We start from the raw sequence: 18,572 nt of genomic DNA, 5'->3' as shown, positions 1-18,572 counted from the left end.
TCTGGGCGTGCCTTTTATTTGCCACTCCATACAGAATGGGGCGAGTCCTTTGACCTCAAACCAAAGTTTGGGACCGACGGGTGACTTTTCCAAGAGCGCCGTCCGTCCCGCGAGCCCCAACAAAATAGGAAAGATCACCTGGGCGAGGAGCGGGCTTTTTCTCCCTCTCGGGAGAGACCCGGCGCCCGGGGGGACGGCGGGTCGAGGAGGAGGCTGGCACGCCGTTCCTGGCTTCTCTTCCTGCCGCCACCGGCCACGTGAACGCTCTTGGATCGGAGCGCGGGAAAGGGGGCGTCCGCCGGGGGCGGGGAGAGACGCACGTCCACATTGGACGGAGAGCGGCGTGGAGATCCGTCGGCCGAGCGGAGCTCGCCGCGCCATCTCTCCGGACTCTCTGTCGGAGAGGCGGCGGCGGAGTCGTCGTCGCCGAAGCCGTAGAGGTCGGGGCGGTTGGCGCCGGCGAGCTGGCACCCCGCCAGCTTCTCCAGGGCGACGGCCGCTCTGGCCGAGAGCTCCTCCAGTCGGGCCAGCCGCAGATCCAACGTCTGCAGGGAGGCCTTGGCGGCGTGCTGGCGCTCGTTCACTTCCTCCAGGCGCATGGACATGTTCTCCACCCTGCCGCCGGCCGGGAAGCAAAGGTGGGCCCCGCCCCCCGTGGCACAAAAGGCGGCTTTTACCTCTCGGAGGTGACGCGGATGCGCTCGTTGTGGGACGACTGCTTCTCGTCCTCCTTCTCCCGGAAGTACTCGTCCACGCGCTGCTCCTCAAACTCGTGGAGGCTCTTCAGCTCGTCGGCGCCCAACAGGAGCTCTGTGGGCGGCCCCGGGGGGGTGTCACGTGGCCCCAAAAGGGCAAAAGACGGCGGTGGAGACTCACGCAGGCGTCTCTGATTGGCGTGGCGGTGGGCGTGGCCACGGCGGAGGCGCAGGCAGCGGCGGCAGAGGCGCTGGAGGACGATGAAGACGTGCGGGAAGACGATGAGGGGGGGCGGAAGGATGGGCCGGTCGTGGAAGTTCATGATCAGCTGGTAGCGCTGGAACTTCCACACTTGGTTGGAGATGGACTTGACCTCGAAAAAGGTGTTGCTGTCACCGACAAGATGGAGGGGAAAAAAAAAAAACAGGTGTGTCAGGTGTCTTACAGATTTTCGACGTGCGAGCGCCTCTTTCTGTTCATTAGACTGACTTAAAGACGGCGATGAGAAGGTTGACCAGGAGGATGTTGGCCACCAGCAGGTAGCAGGCCATGATGGCCGGCGTCAGCCAAGCGCCCGGGATACACGGCGGGAGCTTTTTCCCGTCCTCGTCGTACAGGTTGTCCCCGCAGGGAGCTGCCGGCGGAGGACGGCAAATTGACTACACGCCAGTCGGAGAGCGGCCACGTCGGCGCTTACGGTTGATCTCCATGGCGTAAACTGGAGACGGACAAAAACAAAACAAAAGGAGCAATGTAATGAACGAGGCCTTTGGTGGGGTGGCGTTGGATGGAGGCCAAGGGACAAAGTGGGAAAACTAAGGGGGGAAAACCAAGGGGGAAAAACCAAGGGGAAAAACCAAGGGGGAAAACCAAGGGGGAAAACCAAGGAGGAAAACCAAGGAGGAAAACCAAGGGGGAAGCCAGCACACAAAAGAGGCCTTAAGACTCTTACTATGGACTCTAGTCTTACGGTCTATGGAGTCGGCAAAGACCTCGCCGTAGATCATCCAGTAGGGCATGTAGAAGATGTTGCGCGCCAGGCGCCAGGTGGGCTCCTCGTCGGGGTGCAGGATGGCCTGGCGGGCCACCCCGAAGCTCATCAGGACCACCAGCATGATGACCACAAAGTACAGCATGTCCACCATCTAAGGGAAGGGGGGGGGGGGGGGGGGGTCACGTCTTTTACGTCCGGCCACGCCCCCCCCCCCCCACCTTTTACCATTTTGCCAATCATCATGACGTAGGGGCCCAGGTACTTGTTGACGCCAAAGATGTCCAGCACGCGGATGTACCAGAAGATGATGTCCACGCAGTAGAGCACGCGGCCGTAGCCCATGTAGGGCTGGCTCTGGAGGCGCAGCAGGAGACCCAGCAGGAAGACGCCGATGGCCGCCAGGTCCGTCACGTTCCAGTAGTCCTCCAGCCACACGTTCACCTTCTGCTTCAGCTTGCCCGGCTCCGACATCAGGATCTGGAGTGGGGTGGGGTGGGGGGCCGGGATAGCTTTGTTCCTGGCTCCTGATTCGGTCACCTCCCCGCACTTTACCTGGCGGACCTTCTCCAGGCCCAGCGTGATGATGTAGGAAATGACCATCCACTCCTGGAGCGAAGGCCAGCGCTCCATCTTCACCAGGATGATGTAGTTGTAGAGCATCAGGTAAACCAGGTAGGAGATCTGAGGGAGGGGTGGCCACGACTTGCAAGGCTCAGAATGCAGAATTGACATTTGCTCCCTCCCCTATCCCCAAAAGCAAGGCTCTACTTGCCGTGTTGAACCAGAACTTGGTGAAGGGGGCGTTGTAGAACTCGTAAATCTTCCTCCCCACCGGAATCCTCCTCCCAGCTTTCTTCTGCACGTCCTCCTCGTCCCCTTTCTTGGAGGCGCCGGCAATGGCGGCGGCGGCGTCCTGCGACCGCCCTCCCGTCTGTCAGGAAAGCTCCCGCCCCCCGCCACATCCACGTACTCACCTTGCCCGACTTTTGGTCGTCCTCTCTGCCTCCGCCGGACGCCTCATCGCCGAGACGGAACTCCAGGAGGAGGATGGCGGGAGGAAAGACGATTGCCAGAATGACCTGCGGGGCAGCATATTACTGGACTCTGAAGCCTTTTGAGTGGGCCGTCCTGATCGTGGCTCCGCCCACCTTGAGGCCGTGGCTCTTGCCGGCACGCAAGCATCCCATCCACATGTCGGTGAGCAGCATCTGACTGCAGGTGTGCGCGATAAAGTCTCGGTGCTTGGCCGCCACGGCCAGCTTGAGGCAGGTGGAGTTGCTCCAGTTCTTCAGCTCGTAGGTCAGCAGCTTCATGGCCACCTGCTCGTCGCTCCTGTACGACTGCTCCAGGAGCTCGTAGGCCAGCTGGCCAAACTCCCTGCGGGAGGTAGAACGCTGAGCCGTCCGGCCAGTTGGCCGGCCAGCGTTGACCCCGCCCCCTTAAAACCTCACCTGGAATTGTTCTCCAAACCCTGGTAGATGTCGTCCACCAGCTCGCTCTGGGACGACTCGTGGGCCATGGCCTTGTAGAGCTTGCAGGCCACCAGGGCTTTGGCCATGGCCTCTTCGCCGCGCTCCCACAGGAAGAGCGCCATCTTCTGGCGCTTCATCAGCACGGCCCACACCATCAGCTCGTGGAAGGGGTAGTGGAAGCGGCTCACCTCCGGGTCGTCGGCGTCCACGTCCGCCTCCTCCTCCTTCTTCTTGGTGTTGTTCTTCTTGCCCCTGGGGCGAGTTTCGTCGTCCTGCCGCCGCCGGCCGGTGGGAAGTGGTCAGGGCGTGAACCACCGGATGTCCCTCCCGCTCGCCACGCACTCACCTCCATGCCGAGGAGCTTCAGGGCTTTGGGCTGCGACGGGGTGGGGGGGGGTTAAAAAAAACAAAGGCTCAGCCTCCCAACGTTGCTTTTTGGCTGTCATTACGGCTCAGATGAGGGTGAGGCAAATTGGGAAGGACGAAAGACAAAAGAAATCTCACCCTCTTCAGGCCGTACAAGTTGTTGTAGAGCGTGCGGAAGGTCTTCCTGGTGTAATTGCAGCGGTAAGCTCCGCCCATCAGGAACTCCAGCACCAAGCCGATGTCGATCAAGGTGATCTGGTAGTCCGGAGGGAGGTTGCCCTGAGAGGGGGGGGGGGGGGCAGTCAGTCGTGGCCGGCGACGGCGGGGAGGGTCACGCCCGACCCCTCACCTTCTTGACGTCCCGGACCACAAAGTGCAGCGTATTGGCGGGCCCCAGCTTCTGCGGAGGTCAAGGGGGGGGGGGGCTCAGAAAGGGCCCGTCGGAGCGGCAGCGAGCCCCGCCGGGCCCAAACCGTGTTGTAGAGTTCCTCCAGGCGGGGGATGGTGAGAAAGTGATGGATGTTGACGCCGTTCTCGATGAGAAGCTTGACAAAGTCCACGCGGTCCAACACCAGCGCGTCCATCATGGCCTGCTCCAGAGAGTTCACCTGCCGCCGAGCCGCCGCGTTAACCTTCCGTCCCGTCCAAAAGTGCGGCAAAACGTGCGCATTTACCCAGTTGAGCAGCTCCAACTTCCTGGGGTCCGTCTCCTCCGGGGCTTCCGCTTTGCCTTTTCCCGCCTTGCCTCCTTTCTTTCCTCGAGCTTTCCCCTGGGCCGCCGCCGGACTCTTGGGACGCTCGCTCGGGGTCGGCGGCTGCGCGGTGAGCGAGGCGCGTGTTGGGGGGCACAGCCCAGAAGGGGGCAGAGTCATCTCACCGGCCAGTGGCGTCCGTGCACAAAGATCTGACTGCGAGCGATGTCCACCCGATTCCACGCCAGGGCCAAGCTCAACTGGTCGCACGCCGACGCGTTGGTGCCTGTGGCGCGGACATTATTATGCGACTTGGAGACGGGAGTGGTGGGGAGAAGCCCGACCTTTGAGCAGCGCGGTGAGGATGGACATCTCGATGTCCTGCTGGCCTTCGCCGCCCACTCGGAAGACGGTGATCTGAAATCAAAGCGCCCCTTTGAGGCACGCGCGGAGCCCTCGCCAACCGGGCGGGGCCCGGCGTCAAACTTGACCCACCAGGGCTTTCTTCTTCATGCACTCCATGACCATGAGGAAGGCCTGGCGGGCTTGGGCGCGCCCGTAGTTGAAGGTCTTCTGGAGGGTGACCAGCAGCTGCTCCTTCACGGCCTCGTTCACCGACCTCCGAGAGAGACAAATCACAAGGTGCTTTTTTTCTCCAAACGCCAACCGTGGGCTTTGACGCCACGCCCGCCGCCCGCCGGGAACTCCGCCGTTCACACCGACCCGTCGTCGTGGCAATATCTGTGGGCGAAGGCGAGGATGTCGGACGCTCGCCCGCTGCCGTCGCACAGCACCACGGGGACGGGCGGGTCCTCCCGCAGGCTCTCCAGCACCAGGGCGATGACGTTGGGGCCGCCCTCCAAGATCAGGCACACCACGGGGACCCCTCGACCCAGGCCTGCGAGAGAGAGAGGGGTCGCTGGGCGGGTTTCTCGCTCCCGGGCCGGGCCACCGGCCGGGTTCGCTCACGCGTGTTGATCTTCTGCAGCGCCACGTGTTTCTCCAGCCGCCGGCGAAGGCGCACCTCGGCCCCGTACTTGCCGCCGGTGCCGTCGTCGGCCAGGATGAAGTGCGAGTGGCTGCCGTTGACCGCCGCCAGCTTGCCCAGCGGGTCGCCCATGGTCCCGTACGGGCGCGACACCTGCCAAAGACAGCCGTCAGGCCCCCACCGTGGACGGACGGCCGCCATACCGTACGCACGCACGGACTCACGTCTCTGCCCAGGAGGTCGTCCCTGTTTTGGACGATGCCCCAGGGCGCGATGCCGATGGCGTACACTTTCCCGCGAGACTTGGACGAGTGTTCCTTCAGGGCGTCCCCCACGTATCGGACCACGCCTGCAAAAAGAACCAAAATCCACGGGAAGTCAAAGCAAATCAAAGTCCCCTCAGACCAAATACAAGTTCCCGGCGGCCGCAACCAGTAAACACAACGGCGCGTAGGTACCGGTGCTGACGCCGCCGGTGAAGATCCAGGCGCCGGTGGTGACGGCGGCCTTGATCAAGCCCCGCCCAAAGACCTGTCGCAGTTTGGGGGGCAGCTGGAAGTTCTGCAGGCCCCCGTGCACCGAGATGAGCAGCGTGGGCAGCTCCAGCGACCACTCCTTCACCATCAGCTGCAGGAGCGACTCGGGCTTGGTGTCGAAGGAAACGCGGACGTACTGCGGGGAGGGACGGGAGCGCCGGTCAGCGCCGGTCAGCGACGGGCGACCGCTCCCCGTCTATCCGCACGTACGTACGTACCGCCGCCTTGTTGACGTGTCCGCCTTCCTGAAACTCCATGACGCCGTAGGCGTCGGTGGGCGAGGCCCGGGTGTGCCGGAGGGGGTTCCAGCGCTCTTTGGCCCGGAGCTCCGCTCCCGCCTCCTCGTTCGGTCCCTCCCCCTGGCCTGCCGCCGTGTGCTGCGCCACCAGCTGGCCGCAGCTGCACCTGCCGAGACCCATGCAATGAAATTTTAGGGTGAAAATAGTCTGCATTTCCACTTGCGTCCACTGGGTGGCAGCACTTAGTCAGCGTGCCCCGACTTGTAGTCATCGTGATTAAATGCACGAGGGCGCTGTTTCCTAGCCCAAGTGCAACTATATCACGAAAGTTTTTTTGAAAGTAGATTTAGTATCCTGCATTTAAGTTTGGACGGAAGCTGCTTTTCATTCAAAACTAAGTAAATGATCCCATTTTTCAAACAGAAATACGTTTATGCCAAATGAGAAATAAATGGATGAACTTTGGCGTCCATTTTGATAAGCATATAGTATCCAAAAATGGCAATCACGGAGTGCAGCGAATGGAAATGAAATGACGTCTATACGCACGTCCATACGCACCTGCTGGGGTCTTTTCCGGCGATGACGAGTGCGCATTCTCTCTTCTGGAAAGTTTTCTCTATCCAAGCTCTCTGCAGCTGAAAGGCATCCACATTCAAATGGAAGAAAAAAAGTTTTCTGGTCAGTCACGGCATCTGAAGAACATTTGGTAAAAAGCCGCCGTAAGAGAGTGTGACTAATTAGCGGGAGAGCCGGGCGTTCCATTTCTCCATGGACGGTTGCAATCCTCTTACGCAATAATCATAACAAAAAAAAAAAAGAATAACATTAATCCCACACAGCTTTCATGTTAAAGGGTGCTGCGTGCTATTGCACTCTACATAATGGGGGAAGGATTAAGGTGGCGGCGCTGGTAACTTAAGCTTCAGCCTTTACATTGTCCTCCTCCCCGGCGCAACAGTACGGACGCATACTCACAATAGTACGTTAGGGACTCGTAATGGACGCAGATGTTTGAGGGGGTCCCATCTCAAAGTTGAGGTGGTACTTCAACCCGTTACATCTCCGAGACTTTAAGGTGCCACGGTGCACTCTTTGAGGGAGGCCTGGACTCAGAGGTCACGGGAGGTGCTCTTGGATGGCTCCAAAGTACCCGGAGCAATCTTAAATAAAGCTTCATCTCCCAATTGGATGGCACAAAAAGACGCTTTCTTCCACGGGGCCAAAAGTCGACGCCCCTCAAAGAAAACCACATTTGCTTTTGATGGAAATGACTTTTGATGGCGTCACATGACGTCTTTTTTTTCCCCCTCTCGATATAATCTCCTAAAGGCAGTTTTGTGACAAAAGTCAACGCCAACGACCCCTCCCGGTTCTCGTCATATTAAGAGTAACCCTTGACTTTTTGGAAGATTGAGAGAGACGTGGACTCACCCTCCGCGATCCGGACGAGGCCCTGCGTTTGACGGACGAGCGCTCCGAGGAGCCGTCGGTTCCACGTCTTCCCCCGCCGTCCATGGCGGTCTCGGCTCAGCCTCGGCTCCACAACGGCGCTCTCCTCTGGCGTATCGGGACGGGATTAGTCCTCTTTAATACAGGACGGAGATTCCATAAATGCCGATTGCAGGAGGAAAATCCACTTAGGGGCGCAAGAGGCAGACAGATGCGCAATCCCTCCGCAGGCCCCGCCCAAGCTACCTAGCCCGCGCCGTCGGACGTTACCTTTTTCCGTCTTGGTGACATTGGGAGCTTTCTTTCCGTCGTGGCTCCGGGTTTGAGCGGGAAGCCACCCTCGCTCGAGTCGACGGGAAGAAAAGCCAAATCAACCGGAAGTGCCCTGAAAGTACAGGAAGATGCTAGAAAGTCATTCAAAATGGCCTCAAAAGGTTTTTTTCCACATTTAGAAATAGAAGGTCTGGCCCGTGTTGGGCCGGACTAGACGTCCAATCAACTTTGAGCGGGAAGGGAGAAGGAACATAGGAGCTTCTCGATGAGAGCCCGAAACACCAAGCAGTCCTTCCACTTGAAATGAATTGGACATTGTTGTTTTTTTTAAGAGGAGGAGACACCCTTCAACGTCTATTGTCGTCCCTTGCAGACAAGGAGTTGTCTGTTTGAAATCTGTTCCTTGTTTACGCCACCAACGAGCAGTGGACAGAGAGATCCTAACCCTAACCCCGCCTCACCTTCTACTTTCAGGGCCATTTGTTGATTTTCCACGGGCGTCATGGTCTTTGCGCATCTGTTGCCGTTCCCGCGTGGCCGTCGTCCAATGGGATGGTGCGAGCGGGGCCGCCGATAAGCAGCTGTCGCCGTCCGGACTCGGCGACGTGCCGGATAAAAGGCCGGCGCGGCCCGGGCGCCGGCATCGTCTCCATCATGGCCGTCTTGTGGATCGTCTCCTGCCTGGCCCTGGTGGCTACCGCCTACGGTGGGGGAAAAAGCGTCCCCGAGTCCCAGCGGGGCGCCTGACGCCTCTCTTCTTCCCTCCGACAGGTTGCGGAACGCCCGCCATCCCCCCCGAGGTGAGCGGCTACGCCCGCATCGTCAACGGCGAGGAGGCCGTGCCGCACTCGTGGCCCTGGCAGGTGTCTCTGCAGGTCAGTCGCTCGCCGTCGTCCTTCCGATGGCGTCCCTCTTCTTGTCCATTTCGCTGCGGAGAGAAGACAGCTATTAGGATTTTCCCCTACGTTTCCTTTGGCAACGCGGGCTTTCTCAATTCTGAAGCCCGTCAAACTTGTACAGCGTGTCAAAAGCGCACATGAGCTCGTATAACATTGACAACGTAACTTACGGTACACGAGCCGCTAGCATAGCGATTAGCCAATGTTGCTAGCCTGGCAAAAATACACATGTTCTTGTGTCGCATTGACAATGTAACCCACAGTACACCAACTGCTAGCGTAGCAAATTGACCATTTTACACTGCTTTTAGTCTCTTCTGGTTGGTTTATAATAAAATGACGAATGTTTTATCCAAAGGAAAGAAATGATACAGCTTGTCAAAAGTGCGCATGACCTTGTATATATAGCATTGACATTGTAACTTACACAGCCCGCTAGCATAGCAATAAGCTACTCGCGACTGGTATTGCTAGCCTAATCACTAATTAGCACAATAGACACACGAAAACGAAGGGATAACAGCGACAAAAATATTCAAGACTTCCAGAACTCCAAAGGTTTCTGATGAAATCTCAAACAAAATTCGATTTAGCATGATAAAAAAATGTAGCATTGAGACTTAATCAATGACACGCTTGACTTACCTTGCACTTCTGAATTCACGACTTGAAGACAAACGCACTCCTTTTTGTCTACACAAGTCGGTGACTCGTTAAACACCCACAAATATGAGATTATTGACGTTTTGTATGATATTTCGGAGAGTTTTGCTCGGTTCATACACGACGCTCGCTCTGACGAGGAGTCTCCCGACGCGGCCGTAGTTGAGGAGAGCAATATCTGTCCTATGCCGTTTCGCCACCGGGGGGCAGTGCAAATCAATGAAGCGCAATCGTGCACTTGCAAGAGAAACAAACCACCGAAACATGACAAAGCCCGTGTCATGAAACAATGGGTTGAATCGGCAATATTGAAATAGGATTCAATGAATCATTCGACGTGGTCAATTTCACTGCTTCATTGTTGCGGTCGCATTTAGGCGTCCCCGGGCTTTGGGTCAAGGTCAAGTCCGAGTTGTTGAGGGTTGGTTTCCCATTGCGCTTTGGCTGACACGACTGAGACTTTTTGCCGACGTGGCGTTTTGCAGCAATCCAACGGCTTCCACTTCTGCGGTGGCTCCTTGATCAACGAGAACTGGGTGGTGACGGCCGCCCATTGCAACGTCAGGTGAGCGAGCGAGCGCCAAAAGCTCTCCGAGCCACCCGCCCTCCGTGGGAAGACCCTAACCCCCCCCCCCCCCCCCGTCGCGCCCATGCCCAACACGCAGGACTTATCACCGCGTGGTGGCCGGCGAGCACGACAAGGGTTACGGCTCCTCGGAGGAGGTGCAGATCCTGCGACCGGCCAGGGTGTTCCAGCACCCCCGCTGGAACCCTCGCACCATCAACAACGACATCGCCCTCATCAAGCTGAGCACGCCCGCCCGCCTGGGCGAGCACGTGTCGCCCGTCTGCCTGGCCCAATCCGCCGACAACTTTGCCCCGGGCTTGACCTGCGTGACCTCCGGATGGGGACTGACCCGATACAACGGTGAGGGGCGGGTGAGGGGCGGGTGAGGGGCGGGTGCATTGGGGCGCTCCTCTTACCTCTTAGGCTCCCGGCTAACCCTGACCGTAGCCTAACCTGCCGGCTCGGCTTTTGGTCGTCAGCTCCCAACACTCCCAACAAGCTCCAGCAGGCGTCGCTCCCTCTCATGTCCAACGAGCAGTGCAAGCGTCACTGGGGTAGCCAGATCTCCGACGTGATGATCTGCGCCGGAGCCGACGGCGCCACCTCCTGCATGGTGGGTGTCCCCCCCCCGCCCGCCCCGCTCGCCGTGGGCCCCCCGCGCCGACCCCGCCTTGACCCCGCGCGCGCCTCCCTCTTCCTCAGGGCGACTCGGGCGGCCCTCTGGTGTGCGAGAAGGACGGCGCCTGGACCCTGGTGGGTATCGTGTCCTGGGGAAGCAGCCGCTGCTCCACGTCCACGCCGGCCGTCTACGCCCGCGTGAGCGAGTTGCGCGCTTGGGTGGACCAGACGCTGGCCGCCAACTGAAGGCCCCTTTTGTTCCCCGGCCCCCCGAACCCCGAATAAAGAGCACGTACGTGCGATGATCATCGCCCAAAGCTTCTGGACTTTGATTTGACGGAGATTTGACGATGTGTGCCGGACCAAAAGTAGACACGCTAACAAGTTAGCCTCGTCAGTATAACAAGAGTATTTCAGAATGTTCAAAACTCATTCGGATGAACATTGGATAGGAATTGGCCGTCTGGCGCCGTCGACGGCACCGAGAGATGAGCCGTAGACTCCAAAAAGGGTGCCGGGGAGCTGCCGTCCCCGTCCCCGTCTCCGTACCCCCAACTCCCCCCGGCCCGCCCCACCCATCCGAACGTGTCTTCTGAAATGAAAAGGCCCTCCCGGCGAGAGGGCGTCATCAATTATTTGTTGTTTTTGCGGAGGTGCCCTTTGGCTTTGGCTGCTCATTTAGCTCTTAGCGGGACGTCGGCGCCAGCCATCAAAGCTACGCCGCGCTCTACCGTCTTATTTCTGCCCGCCTCCCTGACACTTTCTGCTTTTATCCATTTCAACTTCACAAATGCACTTTTCATCCACACATCCGCGCATTGATCCTTCCAAAAAGAAAAAAAAGCGGGCTCCAAACAAGAGTGGTCATGGCACCAAAATGAGGTCCTCATGGCTAATTTAGCCACGTTAGCGCGGACGAGCACACGCCTTGTGAATGGGGGCCACCGCCAAGCGGGGAGGGGTCGTCCGCTCAAAGGCCGTGGCTTCCTCCGAGAGCGCCGGTCGCTAGGCGACGCGGCGCCCGAGGGTGGCGCTTCCCAATTAGTCAGTGACCGCCGGGGACGGACGGATATGTCGACGCACGTGTCGGCCGCTAATGATAACGTCTCAAAACGGGGCGGGACGGTGGCATTTGTTGGCCCTTTTTTAAGCCAGTGTGGGTATTTTTTGGTCAGTGTGCCATTTTCAGGCCACTTCATGTTGAACTTGGCTCAATTTCCCGTAAAGAGCATCTTATTTTGTACGTCGGTCGTCCCCTTTTGCTGCTTTTTGGAGGAAGTGAGCGAGAGAGCGGCACCAAGTGGATCACAGGCTCCGCCCAGCGGGAAGGGCCAGAAGCCCCGCCCCCGCCACCCGTCCCTGAAATACCCGGGCGGCCGACCCGACGGTCAGCGTCTCCCCCGAGACGCGCGTTCGCTCAATCGCCGTAGACCAGGCCGGAGCCGCGCGCTTTCCGTCCGATCCGAGCGGACTTGACGGGACGGGACGGGACGGGACGCCATGGAAACCGATCCCAACGGCAGCTTCGTGGACTCGGCGGGGGGCTTGCAGCTCCTGGGCCACGGCCACCATCTCCGGAGCGCCGCGCCGGTCCTGCTGCTGGGAGCCTGCGCCGCGGGCGCCGCCGGCAACCTCCTGGCGCTGCTTGTGCTGGCGCGCGACTTCCGCGCCGGTCGCGGCTCGGAGGCCAAGGCGGTGCTGGCTTCGGCGGCCGCCGCCGACGCGCTGCTGCTTGTGCTGTGCGCCCCGGCGCGCGCGCTGGCCGCCTACAAGCAGGCGTGGACGCTGGGTCGCTCGGCCTGCGCCACCGCCGACTGGTTGCAGCACACGTGCCTGGTGGCCAAGACGTTCCTCCTGGCGGTGGGCACCTGGGCCCGGCGCGGGCCGAGGTGGGGCCAATCTGATGACCGGGGCGATGGCGAGCGCGAGGGTGACGGCGACACCAAGGGCAACGGCGGCGGCGGCGGCGGCCGGTTGGCCTGGGCGCTGGCCTCGGCCTGGCTGCTGTCTGCCACCCTCTCCCTCCCGGAGATGCTCTTCTCCGCGATGCGGACGCCGGGCGGCCAGCCGGGAGCCCCGGCGGGAGCCCCGGCGGGAGCCCCGACGCTGTGTGTGTGGCGGGCGCCGGAGTGCGCCTCGCACATGGTGGCGCTCTTCTACAAGATCTACCCGGCGGCGGGCTACGCCTTCCCGGTGCTCTGGTCCCTGGCCCGCTACACGGCCAGCCTGCAGCGGGCGCTGGAGGGCGATCCCCCCGGCCCCCCCGGCCGGCGCGGCCCCCGGCGTGGGCCCCAGGTGACGCTGCTGTTGCTGAGCCTGAGCGGCGCGCAGGCGCTCCTGCTGCTGCCCGAGTGGGGCGTCTTCACCTGGGTGCGGCTGGGCTACCGCCGCCCCCCCGCGGGGGTCTTCCTCTTGGCCCAGGCGCTGGTGTACGGCGGCGGCGCGCTCTCGCCGGCGCTCATGCTGGCCATGTACGACGACCTGCGTCGGGGCTCGCGGGCTCTCTTCCGCCGCGGAAAGCCCAAGACCGCCGAGAGCCACGGGGTGGGGGCGGGGGCGGGGGCGGGGGCGGGGACGGGGACGGGGACGGAGGACGGGAAGGGGATGGGTGACGGGCCGGGGAAGGCGATGGGAACGAGCGACGGAGCCACCGCCGATGCCGCCGCCCTCGCCGCCGCCACCGCCGACGCGGACAAGACCTTCCCTGACGTGGAGCACTTTTGGACGGGGCGCAGAAACACGCAGACGGAGGAGGCGCCGGACCCAATCCCGTGGGAGCGGGACGAGAAAATGCTCTGATCCTGAGGCGGACTTTTGCATTTGCATCTCCCAAAAGTCCCAGTCGGAGTGGTGGCCAAAGTCAATTCCTTTGCTCAAAGGACGGCCTCTCTGGAAATTTGGAATAGCCATGATCATGATGACGTCTCACGTCATTAGCAAAGAGTATACGTATTAGTTTGTCATGGTCAGGGTTTTTTCTTGTTGTTGTTGTTGTTGTTCTTTTGGTGAAATATTTGATATGACGTTTTGAATGGATTGTGTGTTTGGACCTTGGATAACGTGACAGTTTGTGCACTGGTTGATTTTCTAGATTTGAAAAAAAGAAGCCTTCTGGGTGTGTTTTGGACGTGATGCTGGCTATCCCTCGCTATTTCCTTCCCAAATTTAAAAAAGCTTTCACTTGCCGAAAGACGAATCCTTTTTTTTTTTATGTATGGTGTCAAACGTGGCGTGATTTTCCTTTTTCAGTCTTCACCTCTCAATCTTCTCGATGAAAAAGTTTCAATATTGTGAAATGTGTTAGAAAGAAGGGGATTTGGTGGCTTAAGAAAATGCACCTTTGTGTCACAGTCATTTATTTGAAATAAAAACATTTCTTGATTCAGAATGCCTGGTGTTTTTTTTCAAATGAGAAAAATCACATTTATATCCGTACATATGTTCATACATATGGTTTTAGTAGTTCCTGGGTGGCGCCGTCTACCAAGACTAAAACCAGCGCTTCTGCTGACCTTTCTTTCAGCCTGTGAAAGGAAGGAAGGAAGGAAAGAAGGAAAAAGTGCTTTTGTGTGGCAGGGGGGGGGGGGGGGGGGGGGGGGGGCTTGACATTTTCTCCGTCCCATATTCCTCATAAAGCCAGAGGCAGACTTTCATTTTCCTGAAAAGCTCTGGACGGAGCGCCATTGTGGCGGCCGCCGAGAAGGTGGCGTGTTGGCGGGAGGGGGAGGGGACTTCCATTGGGGCTTTGCCATCCCTTGCGGCCGCCGCGGAGGGACGCAAAATAGGTTGACGAGAAGCCAATTGAAAGGACTCCTCGCTCGGGGAACCAAAGGTCCTCTCGTCGCATTGTGCCCATGAAATGAAACCTTTTGGGGACAAAATGGAAAGGCGTCTCCACGGCAATAGACGCCAAAACACCTTGGGTTCTTTCTAAAAAGCTTTTTTGGATTCAAGAATTGATTGGAAAGAAATGTTAGAATGCCCCCAATGTTTCCATATCCAGTTTTGTTTCATTGAAATAATCCATCCCCTCTCCAAAATGGATCTTTATTGGGATCAGTTAGTAGAGCTCAATCTCATTCCAACCAGAGGAGTGCTTTCTACCAGTCTGCTGTTCCGAGTGCAATCAGTGGATTGGCGTCAGGTGCGGCTGCTTTCAGCCCAACCCCCGTCCATCTGTGGCGGATCGGGCGGAACAATAAAGCTGCCACGGTGGCCCTCCATGACTGCTTATTCCACCCCTGGCCATCCCCGCCGTGGACGGCGACCGGTCGCGTCTTTCCGCTTTGTGAAAAGGCCCCGGCGGGCGGCGTGGCATGTTAGGAAGATAAACAAAAGTTGTTGTTTTTTTCTTTTAGGCCATTAGGACATCCTTGGCCGTCTGTCGCTAGAAAAAAACAACAAGCGAGTACTCGGCTCTAAAAGGCCGCTCGGAGACACGGCGGTGGCGGCGGCGGCGGCGACGACGGTCGACGGGAGGCTAAAGGGCAAAAGGCTACAACGCTTTTATCCAGACGTGGCGGCCGGCTCCGCTCAAGCGTGTCATCTTTTTTCCACTCTTTGGGAAACGGGACAAGACGAGAAAAACCGTCTCGTCACTTTTTTTTGGAAGACTCTCTTGACGCTTCCCCTGGTGGCCGCAAGGCGAACGTCTTGGGCAGACCCGTCACTTTGTGTCAGGCTTTCTTGGCGCTCCCTGGTGGCCTTATGGCGAACGTCTCGGCGTGTGTCCTTTTTTTGGAAGACTTTCTTGGCGCTCCCCCTGGTGGCTTCGTGGCCAAATGTCTGGTTCCCCGACCCTGCTTGGGGTCGTGTAGTCAAGTCAGGATCGACGTCCCGTGGGCTTTTGAAATATGCTGCGTTCACCTCCGTTCTTGTGATGGAAACAAGCTGCGGACCACCCCCGCACGACCTCCCATCTTGGCTCCCGAGAGCCCAGCTTGACTCTCTCCCATCCTCCCATCTTTACAAGTGACCTCCAAGACTTCCCTCCCTGCCTTCCTTCCCCCTCAAGGCTCCCCTCTCTCTCCCCCACCCTCCCGTGTGCTTCCGATCAAATAGCGCGCGGGACATTTGACGGCGACGGATGGTCTTGACCTCCCCGGGAGGTCCTCCCCCCCGGCCCACCACCCCAATAACCCGGGTCTTGTTCCCCCCGACCCACCCCAGTACACAAACACCCCCCTCGCCCTCTTCCAGGGGAGGCACCTGCACGGAGGAGAGATAGTCAACGGCCGTGAAAAAAGACCCGCGGGGGAAATGTCGGCGCTGCCAGAAGACACACATCTGTTGACACTTAACGGGGGCGCCGTAGGGGGAAACCGCTCGATGGGGAGCTTTGCTTTTTTTTTCTCTTTTTTTTCTTTTTGGACCGACTCCCGCAGAGTCGTCGAACATCGACACGGCAGTCTTTGGTGTTTTGTTGACGTCACAAAGCCTGCGTTTGTTTGTACGGCCTTCTCTCTTGCTTTTAGCCTGTCGCCATCCGAGTGTGTGTTTCCATCTCGGTTGGTGCGCTAATGTGTCCTTATCGTCTGTGCGCGTGGGGGTCTCTTTGGGTGTTTCTTGGCCAGGAAGTAAACAGGAAACGGAGGGAGTGGCCGTTGGGCCTTCATCTGCGCCACCTCGCGAGACGACGTAAAGTGGCCCGGTTTAAAATTTCCACCGTAGACACGGGCGGGCCGGAGCACGCGCCGCCCGTACGGAACCGGCCCCGCCCCCCCCCCCCCCCCCCCGACGGCCCCTCTCGGAGTCAAGCGCCCAAACCTGAAGGAAAAGTAGCCCGGGAGAAACGATTGGCAACGGGAAAGAGCCGGTGGCGTCGCCAGGTCAAAGGTCACCGTGCCGGGAAAAGGCTTTTCAATGCGATGCGTGTTGGAAGGAGTGGTGACGGCTCAGAAACCAAAGGTTGCCATATTGAGCAGCGGCGGTGCGCTGGCTTTGGAGTCTTTTTCTTCCCTCCTTGTTTCCTCGCAGAGAGTGACAGCCGCCGCTGGTCTTTTGCGCGTGGAAAATGCGTTGCCGCCGAGCCACCCGTGGCGTCTCCCCCTTCCGGCTGGCGGACAAAAGCCGCCTTTGTTTTTCTGGCCGGAGGGGACGGGACGGGCGAGAGGCGAGGGCCGTCCTGGCCTGTTCTGGCCTGTCCTCACCTCTCGCCAGGCCAGGCGCGTGCGCGCCTTTCTCAGAACAGAGTGTTCCCGAAACATTTCTTCCTCGAATTGGAACGGGGGCCGATTTCAGGCCGATTTCAGGCCGAGCTCAGCCCGGCCTCCCCGGGCACCCCGGTTTACGCTCTGGCGGGCGCCTGCCCGGGGTCACTTTGGGGCCGGCTCCGAGTCACGGCTCGTCTCATCCGTCCCGCCGTACATTTTCCGGTGACTTCCCCCCGGTTGCTGATTTTTTTGGCCGCCGACGGTCCCGGCCTTGGCTCACGTCCTCCGACCAGTTTGGACGTCCGGCGCCGTCCCTGGGCCGTCCCTGGGCCGTCCCTGGGCCGTCCCTGGGCCGTCCCTGGGCCGTCCATTTTTGCGGCGTTCCCCAGTGGCTCAAAGTACAATTTTGGGGCCGTAGCTTTTCCCGCTGAATTTGCATTTTAGATCATTTCCTATTGACGCTCCATTTGGAGCGGCCTGTCACTTGCCGTCTATTTTGCCAGTCTCCGTCCCCACGTCGGGGGCATCGGCGCCTCCCCTTTCTGACCAAGCCGTCTCCACTTGCCGTCCGTCACCGCCCGCGGGAGCCAGGGGAGGTCGCCACGGAAAGCGCGGACCGCCGGCCTCGTAGCGTGAGGACCGGCGGACGTCGGCCGTGGGCGCGGGCGTCTCGCCCCGTTAGGCACGAGCGGTAAACCGGGCATTGTCCCGAGGGGCAAACAAGGCATTGTGAGGGCGGCGCGCCTCGTTAGCCGGCAAAAGCCCCCGGCCGGCCCATTCTCCGTCAAAAGGTGTCTGGCGGTCGGGGTCTGGCGGTCGGGGTCTGGCGGTCGGGGTCTGGCGGTCGGGGTCTGGCGGTCGGGGTCTGGCGGTCGGGGTCTGGCCATGGGCGACGCGGCCGTGGTAAATAGGTGACTTCGGACTGGCGTGCCCCTTTAGCATGTGTGCTGGCACAGGTGAGCCACCTCTTTTGTCTTTTTTTTTTTTTTGAGGTCACCCCCCGTGACACGGAATGTCCCAAAATGAAGTGAAGCGTGAGTATTTTCAATGGCTCTATTCATCTCCAGTGGCACAACAAACATTGGCCTTCTCTCCTAATGCTTGACAATTGGGATGCTCCCCCAACAAATAAATAAATAAATAAACACCCTCCCTCCCCCGGATTGACCGGCCGGCACCCCCGAATCCTCCCAACGTGGCCCGAAATCAAGAGAAGAAGTTTTTTAACCAAATATATTCCCTACTTTCAAAAGGGACGATTCTCCAGAAAAGCCAAAGTGGAACGGAAGCTTCCCGGCGGTGCCGGCCAATCAAAGCGTGGCGTCGGAGGAGGACAAAATGTCCCGGCGGCGGCGGCGGCGTCCGCACGCGAGCCGGCGGCGCCGCGCTTAGCGGGCGATTGAGGTCAGTGGGCCAGGGATTTCCCGGGCGGTTGTCCCGGCAACCCGGCCCCGCCCACCCGCCGCACCTGTCACCCGTTTTCTAATTGTCACCCGTGGAGCAAAAGAGCGTGCTGCGTGACTCCACTTTGTCTGCGGAAATGCTCTTTTTTCCCCTTTTGAGACAAAAATATGCTCCAGCGTGCTTTGGCCCCCCTTTTTAAATCAACAATAAACTCAAGTTTAAGAAGGAATTGATACAACAATCCAATGAAAAGGATATATTCACCATTTTGGCTTCAGCTCGAAACCTTTGTGGGGTCACTTCCCGTTCCCGCAACTTCCTGTTGGACCTGAGCTGACATTCCTGTTCGTCTTGGGTCCATTAGCGCTCATTTCCTGTTGAAAATTGTCCGTGGAGAGAAATCAAAGCAGTGGAAAGTTGATCTAACATTCATTTTGCCACGTTTTTCCATCCCGGTGCCGGTGCCCGTCCCGGCCAATGTGTCGACTCGGGCTGGATCTGGCCGCCACGCCACCACGCCACACGGCACGGCGGTGGAGGAGCACGGTCCCGTCCCATCC

At 59.2% G+C, this 18,572-nt stretch overlaps 3 protein-coding genes across 4 annotated transcripts; 2 read left to right on the top strand and 1 right to left on the bottom strand.

Annotated features, from left to right (window-relative positions):
* On the bottom strand, nt 1–9,414 carry LOC144194191 (transient receptor potential cation channel subfamily M member 1-like). 2 transcript variants are annotated; one of them, XM_077713077.1, is made up of 30 exons: nt 9,253–9,414; nt 8,170–8,636; nt 7,706–7,820; nt 7,418–7,570; nt 6,545–6,621; nt 5,963–6,149; nt 5,667–5,880; nt 5,433–5,557; nt 5,190–5,361; nt 4,944–5,118; nt 4,716–4,839; nt 4,565–4,637; nt 4,406–4,506; nt 4,203–4,343; nt 4,002–4,136; nt 3,878–3,928; nt 3,667–3,807; nt 3,509–3,538; nt 3,142–3,434; nt 2,839–3,067; nt 2,665–2,769; nt 2,463–2,603; nt 2,243–2,371; nt 1,916–2,167; nt 1,667–1,841; nt 1,394–1,414; nt 1,186–1,330; nt 877–1,085; nt 678–810; nt 1–615 (listed from the first exon to the last, which is right to left on the bottom strand). In XM_077713077.1, the coding sequence occupies exons 4-30, from the start codon at nt 7,499–7,501 to the stop codon at nt 135–137; spliced, it is 4,143 nt and encodes a 1,380-aa protein (XP_077569203.1). In that variant the 5' UTR covers nt 7,502–7,570; nt 7,706–7,820; nt 8,170–8,636; nt 9,253–9,414; the 3' UTR covers nt 1–134. The 2 variants fall into 2 exon arrangements, with proteins under 2 accessions (XP_077569203.1, XP_077569202.1); XM_077713076.1 differs by having other exon boundaries at nt 678–1,085.
* Nucleotides 8,246–10,766, top strand: LOC144194194 (chymotrypsin B-like). Its single transcript, XM_077713082.1, has 6 exons — nt 8,246–8,414; nt 8,480–8,583; nt 9,756–9,835; nt 9,936–10,198; nt 10,318–10,451; nt 10,541–10,766. The coding sequence occupies exons 1-6, from the start codon at nt 8,261–8,263 to the stop codon at nt 10,700–10,702; spliced, it is 897 nt and encodes a 298-aa protein (XP_077569208.1). The 5' UTR covers nt 8,246–8,260; the 3' UTR covers nt 10,703–10,766.
* Nucleotides 10,767–11,863: 1,097 nt separating this feature from the next.
* On the top strand, nt 11,864–13,798 carry LOC144194418 (G-protein coupled receptor 151-like). The gene has a single exon (XM_077713485.1). It carries the CDS (start codon nt 11,957–11,959, stop codon nt 13,253–13,255), a length of 1,299 nt encoding a protein of 432 aa, XP_077569611.1. The 5' UTR covers nt 11,864–11,956; the 3' UTR covers nt 13,256–13,798.
* The last annotated feature ends 4,774 nt before the right edge of the window (nt 13,799–18,572 follow it).

Source organism: Stigmatopora nigra, chromosome 3 (assembly GCF_051989575.1).
Source record: "Stigmatopora nigra isolate UIUO_SnigA chromosome 3, RoL_Snig_1.1, whole genome shotgun sequence".
In the NCBI taxonomy this organism is placed as follows: Eukaryota; Metazoa; Chordata; class Actinopteri; order Syngnathiformes; family Syngnathidae; genus Stigmatopora; species Stigmatopora nigra.
This window is presented reverse-complemented; position numbering and strand designations above follow the sequence as displayed.

Coding starts and splice junctions, on each gene's coding strand:
- LOC144194191 (XM_077713076.1), bottom strand. CDS start 7,501: ATGGACGGCGGGGGAAGACGTGGAACCGACGGCTCCTCGGAGCGCTCG. Junction 4,507..4,564: donor CCTCACCGCGCTGCTCAAAG/GTCGGGCTTCTC, acceptor TCCGCGCCACAG/GCACCAACGCGTCGGCGTGC. Junction 1,842..1,915: donor TCATGATGATTGGCAAAATG/GTAAAAGGTGGG, acceptor CCCTTCCCTTAG/ATGGTGGACATGCTGTACTT.
- LOC144194194 (XM_077713082.1), top strand. CDS start 8,261: ATGGTGCGAGCGGGGCCGCCGATAAGCAGCTGTCGCCGTCCGGACTCG. Junction 9,836..9,935: donor GCCGCCCATTGCAACGTCAG/GTGAGCGAGCGA, acceptor CCCAACACGCAG/GACTTATCACCGCGTGGTGG. Junction 10,452..10,540: donor ACGGCGCCACCTCCTGCATG/GTGGGTGTCCCC, acceptor CCTCTTCCTCAG/GGCGACTCGGGCGGCCCTCT.
- LOC144194418 (XM_077713485.1), top strand. CDS start 11,957: ATGGAAACCGATCCCAACGGCAGCTTCGTGGACTCGGCGGGGGGCTTG.